The 19,676-nt window shown below is 34.8% G+C and overlaps 1 protein-coding gene across 2 annotated transcripts in view; it reads left to right on the top strand.

The window, feature by feature from the left end:
* Window positions 1–7,982, top strand: part of UBE2D3 (ubiquitin conjugating enzyme E2 D3) — a 53,600-nt gene extending 45,618 nt beyond the window's left edge. For both annotated transcript variants that reach the window (XM_027837421.1, XM_027837422.1), the window contains exons 7-8: window positions 4,528–4,621; window positions 6,656–7,982. In XM_027837421.1, the coding sequence (XP_027693222.1) occupies window positions 4,528–4,621; window positions 6,656–6,701 (140 nt within the window). In that variant the 3' untranslated portion in view covers window positions 6,702–7,982. The remainder of the gene's footprint in view (window positions 1–4,527; window positions 4,622–6,655) is intronic.
* The last annotated feature ends 11,694 nt before the right edge of the window (window positions 7,983–19,676 follow it).

The following is a 19,676-nucleotide window of genomic DNA, read 5'->3' as shown; positions in this document are numbered from 1 at the left end:
AATCTACTAATTTGCTATCAGTTTTATTCTTTGCTTGAACAGATCCATGGTGTGAGTCTCTACTTAATGCAGATCATAATAAATATTGTCTAGAAGATCCAGATAGTTTCCCTTTCTTTCTCAATTTAGTTTACTGTCATCTTCTCTTTCACAATTCAGGCCCTTATACTAGGAGACTACAATTTCCATATTTATAAAACTTCTTAACCTCCCAATTCTGTAATCCCCTTGAATCCTACAACCTATTCTACCTTAACCATGCACGAAGATAGTTACACACTGGATCACACCATTATCCACTAAATGTGCCACTTTTTTGATTAAAGCTATAACATTCCTGTTTGATCATAGGCTCCTATAATCCTAATTTTTCCTGTCTCGCCCTTTTTAAAACTTATTTTAAGTTATTATGGTCTCCAATCCCTCCGTACTTTGCTGATTTGACTTTACTTCCTTCTCATCTCGACCCTAAAGTTAACCAGTTGGACCCTCCAAAATGCCTTGCTCTCTTCTCCTTCTACACTGATTAAATTCTTGCCAAATCTGAACGCTAGGTTACTTCCCACCACCTCCCCTTCTCCCCTCTTCACATGCTGCTTTGAACAGACCTGAAGGAAATTGCATGCCCCTGCTAACTGTATACTTTATAAATTCGTGTTGTACAACCTCAACTTGGCCCTTATTGCAACAAGACAATCCTTTCATTCCTTCCTAATTAATTCCCTGCCTCATTGCTCACAAACTTCTTTCCTCAAGTCTCCTATGCGTCTTCACCCTTTCAGAAGTGAAGTTGCCCTTTTTGCCAAGGCCAGACCCTTTATGTGTCATTAATCCTATCTCCTTATTTCTTCCCTGTTGCCTTCAAATGTTCTCCCTTCCCATCACACCCTACTGTTAACCTCAAGCCATTGTCTTATGTATTTCCTTTTTCTTCACTACTTACACCTCCTCTCACTTTTCAGCTCTTTGTAACTTGGCTTGTGACCTTATCATTCAGCTGAAATTGCTTTCTTCCAAAATTACTTTGTCCTCATTAAGTCATTCACTTGTGTCCAGCCTTACGTTTTTTTTGACAGTAATAATTAGAGTGGTTTGCCATTTCCTTCTCCAGTGTGCCCCCAATTTACAGATGAGAAACACGCAACCCAAGGCCACACAGCAGTAAGTGTTTGAGGCCAAATAATGATTTTAATGATTCCAAGCCCAGTGTTCTACACATTGAACCACCTAGCTGCCACTCCATAGTTACTAATGGTTTCTTAATTGCCAAATGTCTTTTCTCAGCCCTCATCCTTTCTACCTCTTTGCTGCATTTGAAACAGTATTAATCAGCTTTTGCTAGATATTTTCCTTTCTGGATTTTTGTGACATTTCTGTTTCTCGTGGTTTTCCTCATCTCCACTGCCTGTTTTTCATATCATATACTCTGTCAGAATTTCCCAAGGCTCTGTCTTTGGCCTCCTTTTCTTCCCTTTCAATTTTTTTTTTAATCTGAATTTAACAGACTAAACAATGAAATGAGCATTCCCATATAGTTTATGAAATAATTCTGTATAGATTGTTCTTTTAAAAATATATTCAACATGCTTTCAAAGGTGTCCTGCTATTTTTCCAAACTTCTTTGTAATTTCCTTCTGTTGCTTTCTATGCATGAAAAAAATGTTTAAATGAGTATCTTTTTTTTTTTTTTTCATTATTGTTGCCTCATTCTCCTCCCCAAGGTAAAAGTGAGAGGTGAGTGGTGACTCTCAAAATGCTCTGAAGGCATCTTTGGGGCCTTATTTTAGACTACAACCAATAATCCATTGTATTCTTATACCAGAAATTATTCAGTTGTATCTCCATAATTCAGGATATCTCCATAATTTCTCTCTTTACTTTATAATTTTGACATTTAACACAAAAAAGGAGCATTTCCATATATAGATTAGAAAATTTAAAAAAAATTTTAAGGAAATGTGAACCTCTATTTTATATATTACTTGTTTTCTTGAAGTATACAACAAAATCTGTTACTTTCAAAACTCTTGTTTATCTATGCTTTCTTCTGAACTTCTGGGCAACTTTAAAAATGTTTCAGTGACCCTCTTTTTTAATGTCACTTTTGTTTCTCGTTCCCTTCTCCCATTTAAGAACCAAAAAGAAGGAAGTAGAATGGAGCCTGATTAACAACTAAGCATATTCAAAGAAATTGAGTCCACTATGGGGCATATCCAAATATGTTTGTCTCTTTCTGCACCTTTAGTCCATCACCTCTTTGTTGGGAAGCAGGTAGCATGTTTTATCTTAGGTCTTCTGGAGAAATGGTCGGGGATTGCTTTGGTCAGACTTCGGCCTTTTAGTTACTTTTCTTTATAAGGTTGTTTAAAATTTTCTTCTGGTACTATAACCACAATTCTCCTAATTCATGGATACTCCCTTAGATTTCTGTTCTTTTATCTCCCCTGCCTCCCTTTAACCCTTCATCAGGATTAGGAAGTTTATTTTGCTTACAAGTAACTACAAGTGTTACCTCACCTCTTACCTCTACGTGTTTCCCATCTGATTTCATGCCAAACTATTTGTGAGTATGTTAAGTCGTCCTTTCTTCCAGTTCAGATAACAGTGGGGTTCAGCTTCCTCACAGATTCCCTTTATAAGAAAGAGCAGGGTCCATGTACTTCTCCATATTTCATTTTTTGCCCTCTTTCCCTTCAGGATACTATTGGAGTACTACCTTCTACATGAAGTCTTTCCTGGCTACATCCTCAGCTGCTAATATCTTTCTTCTGCAAATATTAAATTTATTTGTATTATTATTATTTTTACTTTCCTTTTTTTGCAAAGCAATCAGATTAAGTGTCAAGTGTCTGAGGCTGGATTTGAACTCAGGTCCTCCTGACTGCAGGGCCCATGCTCTATCTACTGTACCAACTAACTGCCCTTGTTTGTATTTTCTGTATAAGCTTAATATATTATTGCTGAAAGACTTTGTTTCATTGCATCTCTAATGCCTCTCTCATAGTAGGTATTTAATATTTATTTTTCTGTACACAGCTGCTTCAGAAATTCTATCTCATCAGTCACCCACCAGTCATTTCATTTTTTGTGATATTATCTGTTACCAATCAGTTCTAGTGCTTCTCAACCTTTTTGAAGTATTTACGCTGTACCTTTGGACTTTCATTTCAGTCTTGTCTTCCCCTTTGCATTTGAAGTCATTGAGGTTTTTAGGCAAGCAGAAATGGGAAGGATCTCTAAGCAAGACCTTTCTGCCATGATTTTTGTCATTGGATCCTAGGGAATTGCTTAAGGAACATAGAAGCAAAGTGGCTTGGCCACTGATTAGAGGTGGTTCTTGAATCCATGTGCTTTCAGCCAAATCCAACTCTCTTACTTACAGGGTATTCCAGAAGTCCTAATGCAGTTTTAAACTTTAATAGTTTAGTAGTTTAAAACTTCACTAAGACTTGTCTATCATTAAAGTACATGTTGATATATTTTGAAGGGTTTTGTAGAGTTTCCCTTCATCTTCATCCTCTGCATCAGATATTTGTGCAAAAGTTGCAGTTATTTTCTTGGAGGCTTTTCCAAATGTTTAACCATGAGTACTACAAAATAATCAGGTGCCCCCTGGAATGTTATTATTGGATATATGGTCAAACAAATTCCTTTCCAAGGAGAAACTGTAAGTTACCCTTCCATTTACTTAGAGTTTTTTTTTTAATCGATGTTTCATTTATAGCAAGAGTATCATGAATGCAAAATTCAGTTCCTTAAGTATTATGTTCAGTAGTATTAGTTACTTGATAAGCATATCATGTTAGAGTGTCAAAAGCCATGTTGGTGTCTAAAAATTGTATGATTCTTCCTGCTCTTTCCCTTTTTTTCTCCCACTTTTATCATTACTGCAGAAGCAGAAGGGCCCAGATAGGATTAAAGGACAGTTTATATTTCTTTGTTTATGTGTGTTCATAGCTGAAAAATTTATTACCAAGTAATGAGATTTGTTAATAAGCCTTGGTAATAAGATTCTTTCTATATAGGTTAATTCATTCTCAAAAAGCAGAAATAGTCTGTTGTGAGGACTATACTTGAAGCCTTGCCAATATCATAGAGCCTGCCAGAGCTTACATCACCTGTTGGCATGATCTTCAAAAAGCCACAGTAGCCTGTACACCACAAGAAAGGATTAAACTAGGATTTTGTATCATAGGGAAATGGACTAAGATTACATAATGTGTTTATTTTACTGTGATTAAAACCTGGGGTCAGCATTATGTTTATATCTTTTTATTTACCTCAGTAGCTACTGTCAGGCTTTCAGACTTTAATTCTGAACACTTCTCTAGAAAATATGACCATGGCTCCAAGATGCTCTTCATAGCATTTCTTTATCTTGTTGGCACTTTATGACTAAAATTGCAAACCTCCAAAATATTTTTAAGAATTGAGTTAAGAAAGCTCTAGTGCATATTTTAAAGTGGTCAGGTATTGAATATTTATACAGATTGGTTTGATGTTTTGAATCAAATTGTTTTCTTTCAGTTCTTTTATCCATTTGTTCACTGCTATGTGATCCAAACCCAGATGACCCCTTAGTGCCAGAGATTGCACGGATCTATAAAACAGACAGAGACAAGTAAGTAAAGAGTAATTTAAGGAAAAAGTATACTTTGCATAATGGGAAAAAATTATTTTACTCACTGAACTTGTTACACTCATACTTGTATGATTGTCTTTAGGAAAACTCACAGTTAAGAAATGTAGAAATCTAGTATTGAAGTGGGATTTAAATTCTCATTTTTATTATGAAAGAAAGATGAGCCTTTCTAAACTTTTAAAAAGTTTAAAACTTTAAAATCGTTCAAAAAACATTTTTAATAGGTTTTAGATATAATTAGAGAATAGTAAAGTCATGACTTTACCTTTCACTCTTTTTTCTATATTAAAATTGGTCATCTTTCATTAATCGGTGTTTATATAATTTTCATAAATATTTAATCTTTATAATTTTGAGTATGTAGAATTCATCACCAACATGATGAGTTTTATATTTGTTATAATTAATCCCAACTTGTTTAATTAGGTACAATAGGTTAGCCAGAGAGTGGACAGAGAAATACGCTATGTTGTAGGGTAAGGAGATCTGCACTTCATAGTGCATTTAACCATGAGTATTGCCAGCACTTGAGTGCTGCATGCTTTAAAGCACTGAATAACTAACAAAAGGTAATGGATGCAGTAGTTAACTGAGTCTGTACATTTAACAGCTTGATATCTGATTAGTGTGGAAAATATAATTGAGTAGCCATTGCTTGGTGATATATATGCATGGCAGAGTAATTATAGTAGTAGTAAGAAATTTGAATTAAATAGTGTGTCTCTTGAACTGGTAAGTAAGACAGATTTAATTAACAGCTTTGGTAGAAGTGGATGTAGTAGGTTATAAAAAGGCCTAACCAAATTTTACTTAGATGTAGAAGTTATCACATTTATTTTAGGAAAAATATTGTTAAGCCTGTTCAGTTAATCATAACTTTTACTACTGACAAGCATGCATGTGTATCTGTGTCACTTTGTTGTGAATCCCACTATGTATTGTTTTAAGATGCAGGTTTTTTTTTTAAGGGAGTACTTAGACAAAGAATATAGCTATAAATGTAAGTGGAACAGAATTTTATTGCTGAATTTATGGGAAAACACAGGGTGGGGTTGTTTGTTTTTGCCTCAAAGAAAAACACCTCATATCTTTACGCAAGTATGTCTACTTTTTTTTTATTTAAAGAACTATCACTATATTTTAGTTTAAGGTAGTCCTCCAGTAACATTGATGTCCTTCTGACATTTTTTAAAGTGATTGGTGGCATTTACTTCTTACCCTGTATTTAATTTCTGCACCATTTCTCCTCTAGTCCTTTTCTGCCTGTGTCATAGGCCTGTTAGTGGTCCAGAATGGCATTAATCTTTCTGATGATAGTTGAGGCTCTTTTTCTTTTTCTTTTTTGGGGGGGTGGGGCGCGCGGCAAGTCAGGGTACTGTGTGAGAGTGAGTCTCCCTGTCTTACTCAGACTGGAACAATTCATATGTAGGCTTAATCCCAGTAATGACCAGTGTTCATTTTTTCTAATCTTGATCAGTTCCTCCCCTTTGACCCAACTTAGCCCTACTGTAGTTCAGAACTTGCAACTTAAGTGATCCGTCAGCCTCCCAACAGTAAGGGACCACACGCAGGAAGTTCCTGGTACCACTTTTGGCCTAAGTAAACAATTAAGATTTAGAGAACACCTTTTTATGATTGTGTGCATTATTATAGTCCAAGCATTTTTTTTTCCAGACTTAGACGGATTTTTTAAAAATCTAGTACAAGTTTGAACTTTTCCCCTAATATAAGGTATTTTCAAGTGTGAGAATACAATACTTCTAACTAATTTTAATGTGTTTTAAGTCTATTAGAAACAAGTAGGGGCTTTCCAAATAAAAATTTTATTTGCCCCTATTTCAGTAAAATAAAATGTGTACCACAAGCTCTTTGCCTTTGAATGGTGTCCTCTAGAAGGATTCCATGACTAATTTGGTGGTAATTTCTTTTACTTATTAAGTGTTTTAAATTATTGTGTGACTTTTAAAGCTTTATTGGTTTTGAACTTCTCAAAATATTTTCCATTATTTACAGGTACAACAGAATATCTCGAGAATGGACTCAGAAGTATGCCATGTGATGCTACCTTAAAGTCAGAATAACCTGCATTATAGCTGGAATAAACTTTAAATTACTGTTCCTTTTTTGATTTTCTTATCCGGCTGCTCCCCTATCAGACCTCATCTTTTTTAATTTTATTTTTTGTTTACCTCCCTCCATTCATGCACATGCTCGTCTGAGAAGACTTAAGTTCTTCCAGCTTTGGACAATAACTGCTTTTAGAAACTGTAAAGTAGTTACAAGAGAACAATTGCCCAAGATTCAGAATTTTAAAAAAAAAAATGGAGCATGTGTATTATGTGGCCAATGTCTTCACTCTAACTTGGTTATGAGACTAAAACCATTCCTCACTGCTCTAACAGATGCTGAAGATAACCATCTGAGGGGGAGGGAGATGGATGCACAATTGTCATATCAAAGGAAGCAACATTACTGTAGTGGCATCCATCTTGTTTAAGCCTTCCATTGTTAGAGTTTGAGGTTTTATGATATACTTTATGCTCATAACTGATGTGGTTGGAGAATTGGTACTGAATTTATAGCATCAGCAGAACAGAAAACGTGATGTATTTTATGCATGTCAATAAAGGAATGACCTGTTCTTGTTCTACAGAGAATGGAAATTGGAAGTCAAACACCCCTTGTATTCCAAAATAGGGTCTTGAACTTTTTGTAATTTTCATTTAAATTTTGTTAGGAGGCTTGGAGCTATTAGTTAATCTATCTTCCAATACACTGTTTAATATAGCACTGAATAAATGATGCAAGTTGTCAATGGATGAGTGATCAACTAATAGCTCTGCTAGTAATTGATTTATTTTTCTTCAATAAAGTTGCATAAACCAATGAGTTAGCTGCCTGGATTAATCAATATGGGAAACAATCTTTTGTAAATGCAAAGCTGTTTTTTGTATATACTGTTTGGATTTGCCTCATTGTTTGACATCAAATGATGATGTAAAGTTCAATAGAGTGACTATTTTGCCATGTTCAGTTAAAGTACACGGTCTGTTTCAGGTTGACACATTGATCAGCCTGATGTGTGCAAAAGTTATAAGCTAGTCTGATGATGGTGTAGCTGGACTGCTGCACTTACTACTGGTAGCCCAGAGTTCGAGTGGACTTGGGACCCAGAAGTTTTGAAAAGAGTTTTTGTGGGGGTAAACTATCTCCAGGTGCCACCCCTTTTTGCTGACTTTTCTTCACCATGTACATTTGAAAACAGCTAAAAATCCTAACATGAGAATAATAATGGGACAAATATACAAAATAAAGTACTGTTTGGTGTGGGAGTTGTCAAGAGACTGTGTTGAAGTGACTTTACTTGTGTGGGATTTTCATACGCATTGAAAAGGATTTGTTCAGCCATTTACATTAAGTGTTTTTTAATGCAACTGACGTGCTTCAGGAGACTAAAAACGAATGAATAAAAGTCATTGCTACTGGGAAAGTTTTTTGGGGAGCAGAGGGCTCGTTCAATAAGTGCTATCTATACCATTAGTTAAACTTTAATAGCAAGAAGGGCATTATTTAGTCATTCTCACACTCACACGTTCAGTTCTGAAGTTTTTGCTTGTTTTCCCTAGTTATGTTGATTGTCTATTGCTTCATTTCTTAGTGGTCCTGTACTCTCAGTTTTCAGTGCATCTGTGACTTCTTTCCAGCATTATATTTTTGCACTACTTACAGTTATGTGCAATCTTATTCCTTGTCTGAACACAGATGTGGAAAGCTAGATGTGAAATAAATGTGAAACCTTAATTTTTATAAAAAAAAAAGAATATGTAGTTTGGATATGATTTATTGACAAAGTTTTTTTGTTCTCTAAAATGAAAGTGAAATGCATGTTTTCAGAAGAATTTTTTTTTTAGTAAGAATGACATTGGAAATTCATCTTAACCCAACTGTTTAGATTTGCTTTGAAAAGTCTCTTGTCATTCTAAACTTAATGTTTGATTGACTTAGTTTACAAATTATAAAATGATGGTCGGTAGATAACCTGTTTTGCTGAAAATTTAAAACATTTTGGAAAACCAAAATTTAGTTTTTAAAAGGCAGATTCATTTTGAATTTTTTTTGTGTGTGTGAATGATAAAACCTAAGTTTTTTCTACCCACATGATTGTGAAGAGTTTCTTTGGTTGGTTTCCTAAGATAAATTAATTTTCTTAAATGTGAAAAATACCTTCCTTATTCAGAAATTCAGTGATTAGTTACTGGGACCAAAAGTTTGAAACTGTAGGATAAGACTTAGAATCTAAACATTCACCGCAAAAGGATTCCTTAACTAGTCTCTTAAATTTGACCTTTTCAACATTAGATTTTGCAAATAGTTACACTTTAGCTCATAAGTTGTTGTAAGTGGCAAAGACAAAGGGTTAGGACTTTGAGCTGATCAAAGAAGATAATTTAAGGTGCACCTTCTTTGTGAACCTAAGTCCCCAGCTTTTCACAAGACAATCACAGACTTCTTGGAGAAACCATCCAGAAAGTGTTATCTGGGTCTTAGAGAACAATTGTGATAGAACTGGAGAAACTAGTGTACTGTTCTGAATTCTTACTCTACAGACACTTGGTATCAGTTCATTACAACCATAAACTTTAGAAGATTCCAAAAATCACAAGGAAAGGGCTAGAATGGAAAAAATAAGTCGGCCACATGACCACTAATTACTAATATGTTACTTAGTGATACAGAAAATCGAGGTGAATTTGTTGAGGGTATTAGCTCTTTAGTACTGTGTTGAGTTCTGGATTTGGAATTGAGGGTTTAAATCTTACCTCTGCCACTTATTTACTGTGTGATTTTTTTTAGGAAGTCACAGCCTCTCAGGGTGTCAATTCATTTATAAAATGAGATGGTTGGAATATAAGACCTCTGGGGTCTCTTCTAGCTCTAATCTTATGATCCTATGAATTTACTAACCAAAATGGATCAAAGGCAACTTAGTACCTGAAACTACCATAAGTTTTTAATGCAGATAGTTTGTTTAGGAAAAATCCAGTTGGCCTTTCAGTAGTACTTAAGAGCTTTAAGTGTCTTTTTGTCTTTAATCTTTCAGGTACCTGTTCCTGGATGAATTTGCAGTGTTTTTATGTTTTCAAAAAGTTAATTTCGGGGAGGGGGAACTATTCAGAAATAGTCCTTTTAAACACTTGAAAATGAGCTTTCACATTTTAAGTATTAACTTTAGTTTTGAGTATTAAGGATGGTGACATTGGGGGTTAAACGTCTTTCGAATTCCAAGATTGTCTCATTACACTGTGCCATATTACCTCTTTCCCACCTATTTAATGAAGGATGTCACTAGAATCTCACAAAGGTACCTGCAAAAGGCCTTTGACAGATAGGATGAATTGAACTTCAAGGAATTGTACTGTTCGTGAAGCCTATTTCAGATTTCTAGCTTTTTGTTAAAAAAAAATGCAAGGGTTTTGAAGAATATCAGTGATAGTAAAAACTCCTCTAAGCTTTGACAACTCCATTAAAAGATCACAGTTCCTCTTAAGATTTAGTAAATTAGTGGTCTTTGAGTTGTTATAGCTGTATTAATTACCACGTGATGAACCTTAACCAATTTAAGGTAGATCCTTGAACAACAGATGCAGTTCATTAATGATGGGCCCATGAAGATTTTCTATCTTGAATGGGAGCTTCCAGGGAGGGCTTTTAATCTTTGCTGGCATAGTCTTCAAAAAACCATGTTCATCTATACATTTTGATAAGACACTAAAGGAGTACTTTGGTATAGAAGTAGGATTCTTGGTCTGCCTTACTCAGCTTGTCATCTTCAAGTTCTTTTCACATTTTTTTATCTTATGGGATAACTGGCATTATTAAATATTCCATTTTTCAGTACAAGATCTGACACATGGATAGTTATTTTCATCATAATAGTGTTTAGCACCATAAACTTTTGAGTATTTGAGATTGCTTTGGACAGTGATAGTTTTTATAGCTCTTCCAATAATGGGTTTTTAGTTGAGACCGTTAAATAAGTTAACATTCATAGAACTTAAGCTTGGATAAATTGGTATTGATTTCTCTAAAGCAGTTTTAAATTTATTAAGTATAAAGTTTAAAAATGTTGATTTTTCAGAAATTTGATTATTTTCCGGGGAAAAAAACCAAGGTTAACAATTACCATAAATATAGTTTCATAACTACAAATTCTTGACAAAATGTGGTTTCCTTAGTTTGGGGCTTAAGTTTTTTGTTTTTTAGTCACAAGATTGATTTTGTGGTTTTTTTTTAACCGACCTTTGATTTTGTCTGTTTAGGGAGCTCATCCTGAGGAACTACCAATGCAGTATATTGGCACTTGTGCAACTTGGAGAGTTGCCTGAGGCAGTAAGAGTTCAAGGGACAGACTGGACTTGAACCCATCTCTTCCTGACTAAGGTCAGCTCTATTGAATTGGCCAGGCTGCCTTAGATTATAATTGGGTGAAATTCAACCAGAACTAGTAGATTTGAAAGTTAGAAGGAATTTTGTAATTATAGTAAAAAAAAATCTTTATTTTACAGATAAGTGATGACTTGCCCAAAGATCAGAGTTGCAGAACAGGAACTAGCCCCCAGTCCAGTTCTCTTTCACCCCGTTCTGCTTTCTCTCATGTATTCAGTGTTACAAGCTAATTGCAAAATATTGACGCCAACAAATCCTTTAATTATAATTGTATGTTGCAAGCATTCTTTTTTTGTAGCTATTATAAATCTGTTTACTGCTGAATTCTGAATTGATGAAGTTTTGGAAGCAAGTATAATTGGAATTTGATTGAGGAAAACGTGAGTTCAAATCCTGCCTGAAACATTAGCTCTGTGACTCTCGGGCATGTCACTTAGCCTGTCCCTTTGTTTTCATCTGTAAAAAAGGGACAGTAATAGCACCTACCTCACAGAGTTGTTCTGAGGACCAAATGAGATGGACCAAAGCACTTGGCAAACCTTCAAGCACTACATAAATGTTAGCTAGTATTTTGTTTAAAAAACAAAACAAAACTGTAATTCAGACTACCTGAAATAGAATATTAGTTCATGGGGTAGTTCACAATGTAGATTTTTCTGCTGTCAGTAGTTTGAACCTTCTCTAAGATAAGTGATCTACATTCCATTAAGAGCATTTTCATTTGTAAATGAAAGTATGTTAAAGCAACAAGATCTAATTATATTTGAGGTTAATTATGAAAACATCTGCAACTAAAATTAACTTTCTTAGGACTCTTTGCTAGACTTGACTCAAGATTTATAATGGAAGACTGGAGACATCTCTAAGTGAAGTTGCCTTCTAAATTACTGAGCCTGCTTGCCTGTCCTGTCCTAATTTGGAAAGGTGATCCATGCCAGTGTGAAGGAGCAGGGAAGGAAAACTAATACTGCAGCTAAAAGTGTATCAGCATTAAAAAACCTGGTATTTTGCATCCTACATTGTGTTTCTCAGTGTAATTAATGTTTTGGGAAGTGTCAGGCTTACAATAGATTGAATAATAAAGTTTGGGGGAGGAGAAAATTTCTTAATGAGTCTAGCAATGTTCAAAATTTGCGCTTAAAATTTCGTTTTATTTAAAAGTTCATTTTAGTATTTCTATCTAATTTCTACTCCCCAAATTGCTACAGCACATTTGATTGATTACCTAGATCTTTTTATTTTCTGCTGCCTTACAAGTTTTATGTTCCTTTTCCACTCTTTATATTAGATAATGAATTCTCCCCTGCTACTTTGGTTATCATCTTATGATGTTCACTTCAATTGAGTAAAGAATGTATACAATAAAAAAAATAAAATAAGTATATACAATAGTTTTTAGTATTCTGATCTTGAAGCCAAAATTCAAACCATAATAAAAGCATAACTTCTATTTTGGAATGACTCCTGGAATGACATAACACAGTGTAAGAGGGCTTACTCATTATTTTCCTTCTCTAATACCACATTTTTATTTTTTATAAGTATTACTGTCTGATATAGCCAGATTTCTTTTCTGAACTTATTTTCCATATCAGTTTACATCCTCTACTTAGCACATGAATGTTACTTTAGATCTGATCATAGATCAAGTCAAGCTTAGTGTCATGGAAACTATTTTTAAATTATGTATCGGGGCATATGGTTTTCTGGATTTTACTTTGCTGCTCATTTAAATTCAAGCTACATTCATTCCTTTTCCTTTTACATCCATTCCACTCTTGGAATACAAATTCTTGTACTTCAGAAAGGCATAGAGCAATAGTTGTGATGGTTTGTGATATTATTTTCCATTTTGAAGTGGCAAGTGCAGGTGAAGGCCCTGATGTCTAATTTGTTTGCCTGATTTTCCTTCAGCCTACTCACTAGTCCAGGTGAAACACTGTTATGAAGAACTGGCTGTGGGGCAGTTAGGTGGCACAGTGGATGTAGAGCACCGGCCCTGGAGTCAGGAGGACCTGAGTTCAAATCCGAACTCAGACACATAACACTTACTAGCTGTGTGACCCTGGGCAAGTCACTTAACCCCATTGCCTAGCCAAAAAAAAAGGAAAAAAAGAACTGACTATGTGATGTAGTTATCATCATGGCTCTATATCATCTAGTATCTAGTTAAAATTTCTGGAAGGAAAAATAAAGGGAGAAACCAAAAGAGTTGGGTCCTTTAAAGGGAAATACTGTGAATTTTTTCATTGCCCTTATAGTTACCTAGAGCCTTGATTCCTTTAAGATCTCAGTGACCTATGATTTGTGGCTATATAGACTCTAGAAGAATAGTATGTTAAAAAAGATGGGATTTCGCATCACAGAGCAGCTTAAGACCACTCGGAGTTTGTGCAGTTCTCTAAACGCAATCTATGTGGCTACCCTTAATGTGGGGCTTAGAATTCATTGTCTATCTGCAAATGCTTGTCCAAAATATATGTGGAAACCTTAGCTCTAATTCAGTGAGCTGCTTGTCCATCCACAAAGACTGTACCAAATTGTCATCTAAATAAGAGAGTAAATATAGAGCTTAGTGGAAAAAAGCACTGAATTTAAACAGAAGACCATAGTTTGACTTTGAAATCCCTTATTTTATTGTTGACGAAACTGATACTCAGAAGTTAAGTGATTTGGCCAGGGTCACACAGGTAATAAATAGCAAAGCTGGGCTTCAAACCCAGGTCCCCTGGCTCCAAATCCAGTAATCCTTCCACTGTACCATATTGCCTCCTAATGCTAAATCCTATCGACCTAATAAAGAGCATTGTACTTTTGCCATAGGGATCTGGGAGTAGCAGTGTTTAATTTGTCCAGTACCGGTTCTGGTATTCACAGTTGTATACACACATTGATTTCTTTCAGTTTTTCAGTACTACTACTCTAGGTGAGATGTATGGTCTGCTGAACTAGTGATGATGCCATTCATCAGCTCTTTGAAATGATTTCTGACATCACATATATAAGAATCTTAGATGGTATCAGGTTCATTTGGGAATCAGGAAGTTGGTTCCTGTGGGTTGTTCCTTGGACATATCTCACATCCCATCTGTGCAATGAGTACACCTGTGTTTTTGCTAAGTCTGCTTCAACTGTTCCTTCTATAGTTCTGGTAAAAAAAAAAAATCACCTAAGCCAAGTATCTTAGGATCCATTTTTGGGATTGAAAAGTCAGTGGCTGCATAATATTCATTGTGATCACTTGCTTCTATCCTGCAAACCTCTATGTAGGTTGTACCATCAAAATGTGAAGAAGCCCCAGCTTCTTGTCTTCAGTATCCTTCTAGTATCTTGAACAGACTGGAATTGGCCCCAATCGGTGCAACCATGTTTTCTGGGTCTCCGTTTTCCTACTGACCCCTAAAAACCTCCTTAGTAGACTGTAGATTCATTCTAGTCCAGATGTGAATAATGTTTATAACTCAGTCCTCTTTAAGTCCAAGCCCTTCTAAAGGCTATAACAGCCTTTCTTAATTACCTATTATAAAATAACTGGGAAATAAGTATCATTTGTATTCCACTGTCAAAGTAGGCAGTGCGTTCTTTATTTTCAATCTTCTGATCACTTCTTTTCAGGGGTCCTATAAGTTTCAATGGGATAGATCCATAAACAACTTAATTAAACACTCTTGGTGTTCCAGAGAGACTTCCTTCCTTGTCCTTATCTTCTTATTCTCAGTGCTGGCTTTACAAACCCAGCTTCTGCAGTACCAAACTGCATTCTTAAGTACGTTCAATCTTTGCATAATCATTTTTCTCTGCAATTTTAATAGAAAATTGATCTGCCCTTCTAGCTGTCTTCTGGTTTTATTTGTGTAGCTTTCATGGCATCCATTCTTTACTTTTCTTTAAAAAAAAATTTTTTTTTCTCAATTAACAAGTGTTTTTTCCTTTACCTCCCAGCCCCTGCCTTTGGAAGAAAAAAAGAAACATTTAAAACTCTTGTAACATGCATAGTTGAGCAAAAAGGAAAAAAAAATGGCCATATTGTACAATTACTTTCATAGGTAGAGTAGTTTTATCATTGATTCTTTCTCACCATTTTCTGTGGTATTAGAGCCTTGAAGCTTCATTTGCGTTGTGGGCTTCTTTCTTTTTATTTCCCTGTGCTGCTGGCACATACTGTATGGTAGAAATTGTAGCTTTCTTCCTAGATGTGACACACAGCTTTCTCTTTCTCCTTAAATAGGGCTTTTGGGACAAAGTCTGTATCCATGTTAGGCTTCCTAGTCAGTTATATATGCTGAATTCATAGTGCTGCTAATAGTGCATGCCTCGTGCTGCTAATTATCTCTGGCAAGCAGCATCTAAATTGGCACTGGTTGGACCAGTTCTCTTCCACTAAGGTGTTTATGTAACATGATGATGATAGTTTGAAAATATAATTTTAAAAAATTTTGAGTAGTGTTTTTAATAACATTATTAAAAAGTTCAATGTACAGGATCATTTTAAATTGATAGAAGGCTTTTAATGCCTGAAGTAGACTAACTTTTGATACATTTGTTTCCTAAAGCAGCTCATTTTAAAAATAGTTATTAATGATTGTGTACTTGTTAAATAGTATCTGCTATGTCACAGTTTCTTAACCAGAAACTATAAACTGAAAGAATACCTGCAAATTTTCCTTTCAGCTTATTCTCCACCAATAAAAGCTGAAAGAAAATGAATAATGAAAATAAAGTGTCACTTCAATTAAACAAATGCTGATTCCTTTTAGTCTGTAATTAAGTTTATGGTGAAATGCTATTGGATACATTTCTCTCCATCGAAGAAAGAATCATATCAATTTGATTTAAAGGCTTAAAGAATATTGCTATATTTATACCTATCTCATAAATTGTAGCTTATATTGGCTGGAACTTTCCATTACATGATAGTCATGTTCTCATGGCAGCATAAATTTCTCTTTGTTAAAATATTTCTGAGTACCTTAATCCATATGCTTTCATAGTCAATAAGATTTAGTTGATGAATAGTAGTTACCATCATATATCTAGCACTTAAGACTTCATGTTATAAAACCAATCTTACTTAGCTGGAAAAACCTTTATAAATTCTAAATAATATCTTGTTATGTCAAAGGACAATCACTTTTCATCATATGCTATTAACACCTTATAGAAACATCTTAGCAATGTATCTCAAACTTAATTATGAAGGACTAACAAGTTTTAGTCATTAGTGTTTCTAGTGTCACATTAGATTAAATTTCAGAAAAAAAATTAGGTTACAATAAAGTGGAAAATCTTGTAGGGAAACCCTTTGGGTATTCTGAAAATCAAACTGTGTGTGTGTGTGTGTGTGTGAGAAATACTGTTTCTAAAGATAAAAGTCAAGTCTTCAGTTCTTTTATTAGAATTAGATTTAATCAAGCAGTGTAAATAATGATCTTATTAGGAAGTCTCAGCCAAATGTTTGTCTTTGCCTATCCAGACTGAAATCTAGAATTCTGATTATTTGCTGATCATTGATAGATGTAAATGTGTACAGTATTTAAAGCTAAAGGACTCTGAATAAGAAAAGGCTATTTTTAAAAATATATAGCACTAAATTTTAAATTATAGCTTTCATTTTTATCAAATTAGTTTTCTTACTATTCTTTCATTAGAAATTGAGGTCTTGTCTCTTTTCTATTCCCATCTACAGAGTGATCTTGATACTGATAAATAAATTTTTATTGCCTATATTTTAGTTTGGCGAGAGTGAGCCAAAGAAGATGATAGATGGTAGCCAGATAGACATGTATGTATGTAGAATTTGTTCATTTGCCTTATAACTCAACGTCTGTCTCATCTGTCTGTTAGAGCTGGTTCATTTGCCTTCCTTTACCTTTTTTTCTCCACTTAAGCTTATGGAAGGCAGCATGGTATAATGGATAGAGGGCTGCTCTGAGAGACAAAGCCTAGATTCCTGCTTCTGACTTGTACTGCCTGTTGGTAGCTCTTGAATAGTTGTTAATTGCAGAATGTTTATAGCTCTGCATTAGTAGGAGTGTCCTGCAGTAAAGAAATCACTGGTTTGAACAAAATACGGTTCCCTGAAATCAACCATTCTGAAAGGATGTCATGTTTTCGCTTCTGTCCCTGCACAAAAGCTCCTAAACTTTCTAGTATGAGTTGGTAAATTCTGCATTTTAGCATTAAACTCACAGTAGTGTACACATTTTGGGGAGTGGGTTAAATTGAAATAGAACTCAAAATACTGTTGTGAAAAAAATGTTTTTATTCAAGATTTTAAAAAACCAGCTCCTTTCATCCCTAAATCCACACATCTTCTTGGTCCTTCTCCCCTCCCCCCCCACCCCAGAAAAAAAGTCTTTTTAATGATTGTAGATTGTAATCCACTTGTCATGGCTTTGTTTTTATGACAATCATTTATATGTATAGTTGCCCCTGGGCCACCCCTCCTCACCAGCAGAAATCTTCCTTAAGTTAATCAAAAGCAGCAAATAGAGTGTTTCATTATCTTGCTCAGGACTGAGATTCTACTCACCTATTTTCAGATTTTTTTTTTCCATTGAGTTCCAGGTTATGAGTATGGACTTCTCTAGCTCCAGAACTCACTACCCTCCTTACTCTTAGCATTTGACACATTTAAGTCAATCAGAATGTGAGATGCCCTAATGTCTTACAGAAATGTATTATTTGTCACTTGAAAGTGTTAGCTACTAGAGTTCACATAGTGACAATTGATAGTCAAAGATCAAATAACTTGGGAAAATTGGACCTGTTTGACAATCTGTAAATGGAATTGGGGGAGGGAGACATGGAAGAAATCCTATCCAGCTCTGATATTCTGTTGTTCTGAAATTCTATAATTCATCTCCTTGATGGAGAAACACATTCATTATTACTGTCTTTGAAAATTAAAAATAGTTCTTAGTCTACCCATATTTTTATTTCAATCCCTTTCAATTCCTCATTGTTCTCAAAAATAGTTAAATGTAAATGAAGTAGGAAGCAACTAGCTGTAACCTTTCCATTAACTGGATTTTTTTACTGCATTTTTTATTCCATTTTTAGGGAAAAGAAAATACGAGGAAACAAGGAAGGTTTGAAAAATACCTTTCAGGGCATATCTTGAAATAAGTACAGATTCAGCTCAGTCCAGCGATAAATGAGAATCTTAACCGAAATTCAAGGTATTCATTCTGCATCAGGAATTAAATTTATATCATCAAGAATTAAAATGTTCAGCAGATGGCATTTAGGAAAGTGTACAAATATTTTAATTTTTTGTTTATTATGAATAATAACTCACATCTACATAGTGCTTTAAAGTTTGCAAAGTACTTACAAATATCTCATTTTATACTCACAACAACTTCCGGAGATGGGTGCTATTATTATCTCCATTCCACAGTGAGGAACAGACAGACAGGATAAATGACTAGCCTAGGGTAACACAGGCAAGCTGGATGTGAACTCAGGTCTCTCCAACTCTAGGTCCAGTGCTCAGTCCACTGTACCACTTAGCTGCCTCTTAATCATCAATAAAAACATTTCAGTATGCCAAGAACAAAAAAATAAAGAGGATTGTATGTGAACCTGTGAACTTCTGTTATGTACAATTTTGAAAGCTATATTAAATTTAACAAGATGATAAATAAATTGTCCTGTTTGTGTCCCCATTTGAACTTTTTGTTTTCTTTGTATTTTGAATGCTTTTTTGATGCTTCTTCCTTTCTTTTCCTTCCATCCTTTCCTTCCTTCCCTTCATCCTTCCTTCCTGTTTCCCCTCCATCTTTCTTTCTCTCTCTTCCTCCTTCCCTTCTCTTTCCTTCCTTCCTTCTTTCTTTTCCTTCTTCCCTCCCTTGAACTAACTTACCCCCAGCCCTGCCCAGTAAAACTTTTCAGGAACATTTTAATGACTTCACTAAGTACTTCTGAGATCTCACTGAGGTATGATAATGACTCATGTTCTCAGGGGCTATGCCAGCAAGAATATAATCTCTGGAAGGCTAACCAATCTGAAAAAACTTCAGGGTCAGGGCCAGCGGTAGACCAACCTTACTAAGTTGAAAGGGGCTTATTGGCAAGTTAGCCATAGAGTGATGAATTGTTTGGCTATCACAATTTTTGAAATTCATTTGTTAAATCGTGGAAAAGTTGAGATCTGGGTTAGTAATTATAAATCCTTGAAGTATCGAAGTCTTTTTGACCAAATATAGTTGAAACATAAAGGATTAACAACAGTTAACTAGAATAACACATCTCTAAATTTTAGAATCAAAGAACTTGAGCCCTGTTTCAGAGCTAACAAATCTTTAAGAACAGTGCTTTCCGTGTCTGGCCTCTGTGGTTCAAGATACGGCTTTGCTTAGAATTTTGCAAGTGCTAGTACACACCTCAGTCTATGGAATATAAATTAATAGTTTACTATTTTATATATATATACACACACACATATATACATACACACACACATATATATGTATTCATATATGCTAACAAATTTACACATAGCTATATGAGTAAGGCTTTTACTCCCTTGTTTAGGGTCTTTGTATATTCTTTTATCATTTCATCTTTCCCTCTGCCTTATAAC

Source organism: Vombatus ursinus, unplaced genomic scaffold (assembly GCF_900497805.2).
Source record: "Vombatus ursinus unplaced genomic scaffold, bare-nosed wombat genome assembly UNPS02014821.1, whole genome shotgun sequence".
Classification (NCBI taxonomy): domain Eukaryota; kingdom Metazoa; phylum Chordata; class Mammalia; order Diprotodontia; family Vombatidae; genus Vombatus; species Vombatus ursinus.
Note: the sequence above shows the minus strand (reverse complement) of the source record. Positions and strands in the feature narration are given on the sequence as shown.